Genomic DNA, 6,229 nt, shown 5'->3' with positions numbered 1-6,229 from the left:
TCAGCTTATGACTGAAGGGTGGGGCTGGAGTGGGGAAGACATGAGGATTGGGTGGTGGCTGTAAATGGGGCCTGGTGTCTTTCTGGGAGGCACTTTGGGTTCAGAGTCAGGAAAAACTTGCTGCCTCTCTAAAGTAACGAAGGGTGGTAGTGAGCAGCTCATCCCCAAAGGGGTCCAAGCAGAGATGTTGCACAGTGTATCTCTGGCTGAGTGCTAGAGGAGGGGTGTCGTGGAGCATGGTTCGCGGTCCCCCGGGACCCCTGAGCTGCCGTCAGTGACGTCTGGTGCTGGTGGTCAGGGCCAACTTGGTGCTGATTCCTGCGCTCTGACCTGAGACCTCTGGGTTCTGAGCTGTGATGTTCCTTCCAAGCTGGGATCTCTGGGGTCTTGGTTCAGGGTCGGGGCCTCTGGGTTCTGAGCACCAGCGAGGACAGAGTGCTGGGCCCTGGGGCGGGTGGGCATGGCTCGGGGTCTTGTGGGAGGTCGAGAGGGAGGGGAGACATGTGGTGGGACGCAGGAACGCAGTTTGAGCTGCACCTTTATTGGAGGGTCGGTGGTGGGGTTTCTGGGTGTGGAGGAGGTAGACAGGGTCTCACTCGTGGTAGTGTGGCCAAGTCCGGACGATCTCATAGAGTTGGTCACCCGGAGAGAGTGTCCGCTGCACATCCCGGTGTCCTTTGACCTCATAGCTGGGGCTCAGCTTTCCCTGAGCCACACCGCAAGCCAGCAGACTCTGGGCCGCCCTGAGGGCCCGGGGTGGAGGTGAACGCTCTGGGGGAGACAGAAGCAGGAGTTAGGCTGGGACTTCCTTGAGGGGCGGAGGTAGTGTGGGGCGGTGGTTCCAGTTGTGCACCCTGCCCCACTAGCCCCGAACGGGCTCTGCCAGTCCCCTAGCAGGAACTTAACCCTGCCGTGCCTCAGTTTCCTCATCGGCGAAAGGAGGGAGTGATGGCATGTGCCCATGGGGCTGTGGGACAAGAAAATGAGGTTTTTTATGTAAAGCCCTCACAGAACAGCGCCTGGTACAGGTTAAACCCTCAGCAAGTATCAAGATGAGAGCTTATCCTCCCTCCTCTGTCCCCAGACCTCTGGGTCCTCCCCATGACGGTGGCTGTGCCTCAGGCTTATATTCTATGAGCCACAGACTGGCCAAAGAACTTTTATACAGATTAACTCGTCCTGGCCCAGACCACGCAGTTGCAAAGAAACGGTCATTCTCCGAAAGAAATGGTGAGGCTTGGAGAAGCCGACTCACTTCCCGAGGTCACAGAGCTTGGAGGTGGCAGAACTTCCCAAGGACCACATACCCCAGATCCCAGGCCGGCCCGCCGTGCCAGCAGCTGGACACTTACCCATATAGTTACCCATGAAGGAGATGCCAATGGAGATAGGGTTCCAGATCTTTCCTGTGTGGTCGCCCTTGGTGTCCCAGCCCCGGCCTTCATACACGAGTCCATCTTCTCCAATCAGGAAGCTGTGTGGGTGGCAGGGGGGTGGACTTGATGAGTAAGGGAGGGCCTCCTCCCCCCCCTCCCCTGCCCCATGCTACTCACACACGATTCCCCCCAACACCTCCCTCTTCTCCTGAAATCCAATGCCTCTGGCCCCTGCCACATGCTAGGCACCACACTACACCCTCACAGCCACCCATGAACCAGTACCGCCCCCATTCTGCAGGTGGAGAATCAGAGAGGTAGGGACATCTGCCTGCAATCACACAGCCAGAGAGGGGAGTCCGGATTCTCATCCGGGTCCCTGAGACACCCACCCAGGTGATTCCTTGCTTCCTCCAGCCCCCCAGGAGGATTTGTTGAACTCTTGATTTGCTGAGTCCTCTCATGCAGTCCTCTGAGGCAGATACCCTGTCAACCCCAAGGTCATGCCCCGTAGACCCCTGCCTCTCAGAACTCTCCTCCGAGAAGCTCTTCCCTTGGCCCAGCCTGCTTCCTCCTTTCTGTTCCCTGCTGGGGTACACTGAGTAACAGGATCTGAGACTCAAGGATTGGCATCAAAACCAGATACAGACCCTGGAGTCCTGGCATCTGGCTCTTGGAAGTTTCCAGTCCTGGCATCAGATCCTCAAGACTCATCTGACGCATCTTGATGGAACGAGTCTGATTTTGGCACATTGGGATTAGCTAGAAGATCAGCATTTTGGAGTTGCGAGATCGCTGCCTCCGACCTCTAGCTCTCACAGTCACCAATGATGTAAAGAACGTTGGACGTTCAGAATCTTTGGGTCCTGAGCCTCCCATGCAGGAAGCCAGGTGCAGAAGAATCTGGCTCCAGAGAGACTAGAAATTCCAGGGTGATGATGGCCCCCAGGACTGGGCTGCTTTTGGCCTTGCCACAGCCTCAGCACCTGGCACGGGCAATTGGGACTCCCTGTGTGTTTGTGAAATGGAAGCGTCTAGTTTAAACCTCCAGCACCACCACCAGCTGGGTCGAGTAGGAGCCCTTTTGCTCAGTAAAGACACTGAGACCCAAAAAATGTGAAGTGACAAGAAGAGAGATCCAGAATGTTGGGATCAGACTCTAAATCCTAAAATCTGAGAAACAGACTTCAGTCTGCTTTTCTGTGAGGCGATTTAGGCCAGAGGCTGGGGAGCCAAGCTTTCACTACCTCATGGAAACACTTAGGATCGGAGCCCCTGAGTCTTGGAGACAAATCCTGGAAGATGGAGCCTTGGGATTGTAAAAGCTTGAGCCGAGTTGCTGTGGATACCCTCGTCGGCTAGAATTACAGTGATGTCAGGTTCCCCCAGCCCTATTGGAAGCCAGGAACCTGGATTTCCAGTACCGTGACTGCTGCTTACCAAGGTCTGAGAACCTGTAGGGTTCAAAGTTATTCGCCGCAGTGCGGGGGGGCGGGGGGGCGGGGGGAGCACGGACCCCAGACGGAGATCTTAGCAGTCTGTTTCTGCAGTCACCCACCTGCAGTCTGTTCTCCCCACAGCCGCCAGAGGGAGCTCTTACACCCAACGGGCTCACGCCCCTCCCATGGCTCCAGTCTTTTTTTTTTTTTTTTTTTTTTTGCTCCAGTCTTTCTTCGGGTGGTCCACAAGGCGCTGCCCACCCGGTCTTCCCTGTTCGTTTCATGTCAATCCTCCCAGCTCCCTCCAGACATCCTGACCTCTGTCCTCCAGGCATGACGCTCTCACTTGTCCTCAGCCTTTACCCCTGCTGGACCTTGCAGCTTACCACTCTTCCTGCTGCCCCCCATCCCAGAGCCACCTCATTCTCCCCCCACAACTCCCCATCCTGCCTTATTGCTTCCATCACCAGCTGAATTCATCTGGTTGCCTTTGCTTGTTTCCCACTTGTTCCTCCCTGTTGGTCTTTAAATCCCATTGGGCCAGATTCGCACTGTTTATGTGTCCCCTGTCCCAGCACCTGGGCAGGGCCTGGCACATAGTAAGTGCCTAAGGGCAAGAGCCCATGAACTTGGGGGTTCGTACTGCATGCCAGGTGGTGTCCTAAGGGCTTTGCACGTATGTATTGGCTGATTTAGTGACCCAGTGGGGGCCACAAGCTGACTTTGCAGAGAAGGGAGAGGAAACTAAAATGGGGAAAGCGTTGGTGACACCCCCCCTCCCCCCCGCCGCCGTCCCCTGTCCTCTGGGATGAACCATCCTGCTTATCTGCCTCCCAGCAGAGGCGGCGGATTTTATGAAATGACTGCAGTGTAGAGGACAGTTTCTTTTGTGTTGGCAAAGGCTTTCCCTCCCACAGGGGGAGCAGAGCGTGGACTTCAGCCCTTTCCCCTCTTAGCACCTGCGTGCAGCGCGCACATATGCAGTCTTATGTGCCCGCCCTGGGGAGAAAGCAAGCCTGCCCATCAGCCAGGGGCAGTCTAGAACCGCCGGCCAGGGCGGGTCCCTCGGGCCTGCACCCCTTTCCCTCCATCCGGCCTGGCTCAGGCCTTTGCCCCTGCTCCGCACTCACTTGTAGCCCACGTCACACCAGTTCAGCATCCCCGCGTGGTAGTTGTGCACATTCTGGACCTGGTTCAGGCACAAGGCCGGGCTGTCGCAGGGGCTGCCGGCCGTGTGCGACACCACCACGTAGCGTGCGGGCAGTTTCAACTTATCCACGCACTTGGATGCCGGGGCCTTCCACTCTCTCCGGGGCACTATGGGGCAGCAGGAGCATGGGAGGTCTTCTCCAGGCACCCCGAGCCCGAGGCCGAAGAGAGCCAGGAGGGCCCAGGTGAGCAGCGCACAGGGGGCGGACATGGCAGGTGAGGCACGCAGGCACGGCTAGGAGCTCGTGGCTGGCCCAGGCCCCCTTTATCTGCTGGGGCCGGGCAGCGGGGAGGGCCTTGCTTCACACCCTGGTGGAACAGGCGGGTCTCTCTACACCCCAGATTCCGCTACCTTCTCTGGCCGCAACAGGATGTCTTGTGGTGAGGTGGGGGAAGTGGGGAGCCCGTGGCAAAGCCAAGGGGCCTGTCTCCTGGCTGAGAGGCAGCGTGGGGAGGGGTGCACAGGCCTCTGGTCACCTTGCCCTGTGGTTTCTGGAAGAGCAAGGGCCTGGCGCCCTGCCCAGCTTTGTTTCCCTTCTGAGCGGGGCTTTGAAAAACTCACCCGGAACATTAACACAGGAGCTGGAGGCCTGTGTGTGCCTTTGTCTTCCTCCTGGAGGGTCCTAGGTAACAAAGGCTCCCTCCCCTCTTTTTTTAAATTGAGGTGCAATTAACATACATGTTAGTTTCAGGTGTACAACATAGTGATTGGACAGTTCTGTACCTTACTCAGTGCTCCCGGTGATAAGTGTGGCCCCCATCTGTCCCCAAACTATGCAATGACAATCTTGACCACATTCCCTAAGCTGTACTTTTCACCCCGTGACTTATTTTATAACTAGAAGTTTGTATCTCTTAATCCCTCTTGTCTGTTTCACCCATATCCCACCCCCCCCAACCTTCTCTTGCCCATTTAATCTCTGTATTTAAGAATCAAAAGCTCCCATTTTATTTTATTTTATTTCAAGATTTTATTTATTTATTTAACAGAGATCACAAGTAGGCAGAGAGGCAGGTGGGACGAGAGGGGAGCAGGTGGGAAGCAGGCTCCCTGAGAGCCTGATGTGGGGCTCGATCCCAGGACCCTGAGATCATGACCCGAGCGAAGGCAGAGGCTTAACCAACTGAGCCACCCAGGTGCCCCCAAAGTTCCCATTTTAAAAAACACTTCTCCTAAGCCCAATCCCGTGGTCATTTAACCCTTGCAGTGAACTGAAGATGTTGAGTGTTGAGAAGCCCATTTTGCAGCTGAGTAAACTGAGGCTGGGAGAGGGGGACATAGGAGGGCTTGGTGTTCCACAGGCTGGATTCAGAACCTGCATTTGAATTCTGGCCACATTTCGGTGTGTGAGCTCCTGCAAGTGAGCTTTCTGTGCCTCCGTTTCCCCCACCTACGAAATGGGGATACTGTAAAGTACCTGACTCAGAAGGTTGATGTGAACTAAGGAAGCAAGTGGGTGGATAAGAGTGGAGCCCTTACAAGAGGTCCGGCTCCTAGTGTCACATAAGGGCCACTGGGACTCAAACTCAAACCTGTCCTTGGTAGTCAGCAGCATGTTTTGCATTGGGTGACGCTGGCAGCTCCATTCTGCCCAGAAGGGACTTTTGAAGTCGAGAGAGGAACAGCCATTTGCCCAGGGCCACTCGGTGGCTTAAGATCACCTGTTGGGGTGTCGTGGGGCCTCTGTCCTGCCCAAGCCCCCTTTCCCACCACTTCTCAGAGAGCTGGTAAGTTCAGGGCTGACTCCCTCCTTTGCTCTTCCTCCTTTCCTTCCACTTTAGTGGATTTAAAAAAAAATTACACAAGTAACCCATGCTGGCTGTAACCAGTCAAACTGATACAAAATGTTAATCCCCTGTGTGCCACTCCCCTCCTGCTCTGTCTGCCAGAGCTCACTTACAGTGTGGTAGGATTTCCTCCATGGTGTTGTCGGTGGTCCGGAGAGCATGCTTACCTCTGTGATCTGGACTGGCCCACCAGGCGTCGCTAAGCATTTTTTTCCACTTCACTTTCTTCCAACGGATCTGGGAGATAGATATTATAATTAACCCCTTTTACAGTCAAGAAAACTGAGGCCCAGAGAGGTTATCACGTATGGGGAGAAGACGGGAATGCTGGGGTTTAGCCACAGGCTTCTAGGACCCCGGAGATGGAGTTCTAGACCATGGTCTGCTTCCTACAAACATATATAAGACCGTGTGTGT

The 6,229-nt window shown here is 55.4% G+C and overlaps 1 protein-coding gene across 1 annotated transcript; it reads right to left on the bottom strand.

Moving 5' to 3' along the window:
- Window positions 1–529: 529 nt before the first annotated feature.
- LOC111160700 (peptidoglycan recognition protein 1) lies at window positions 530–4,907 on the bottom strand. Its single transcript, XM_022524009.1, has 3 exons — window positions 3,946–4,907; window positions 1,353–1,474; window positions 530–771 (listed from the first exon to the last, which is right to left on the bottom strand). The coding sequence occupies exons 1-3, from the start codon at window positions 4,233–4,235 to the stop codon at window positions 593–595; spliced, it is 591 nt and encodes a 196-aa protein (XP_022379717.1). The 5' UTR covers window positions 4,236–4,907; the 3' UTR covers window positions 530–592.
- Window positions 4,908–6,229: the final 1,322 nt, after the last annotated feature.

Source organism: Enhydra lutris, unplaced genomic scaffold (assembly GCF_002288905.1).
Source record: "Enhydra lutris kenyoni isolate GAN:26980312 unplaced genomic scaffold, ASM228890v2 scaffoldscaffold77, whole genome shotgun sequence".
In the NCBI taxonomy this organism is placed as follows: domain Eukaryota; kingdom Metazoa; phylum Chordata; class Mammalia; order Carnivora; family Mustelidae; genus Enhydra; species Enhydra lutris.
The sequence above is the reverse complement of the archived record's forward strand: the minus strand, read 5'-3'. Positions and strand labels throughout refer to the sequence as shown.

Excerpts from the sequence above, each read along its gene's own strand:
- LOC111160700 (XM_022524009.1), bottom strand. The coding sequence starts at position 4,235 with ATGTCCGCCCCCTGTGCGCTGCTCACCTGGGCCCTCCTGGCTCTCTTC. Across the intron at positions 1,475-3,945 it reads TGGTGTGACGTGGGCTACAA|CTTCCTGATTGGAGAAGATG; the intron begins GTGAGTGCGGAG and ends CCACCCACACAG. Across the intron at positions 772-1,352 it reads CTTCATGGGTAACTATATGG|AGCGTTCACCTCCACCCCGG; the intron begins GTAAGTGTCCAG and ends TGTCTCCCCCAG.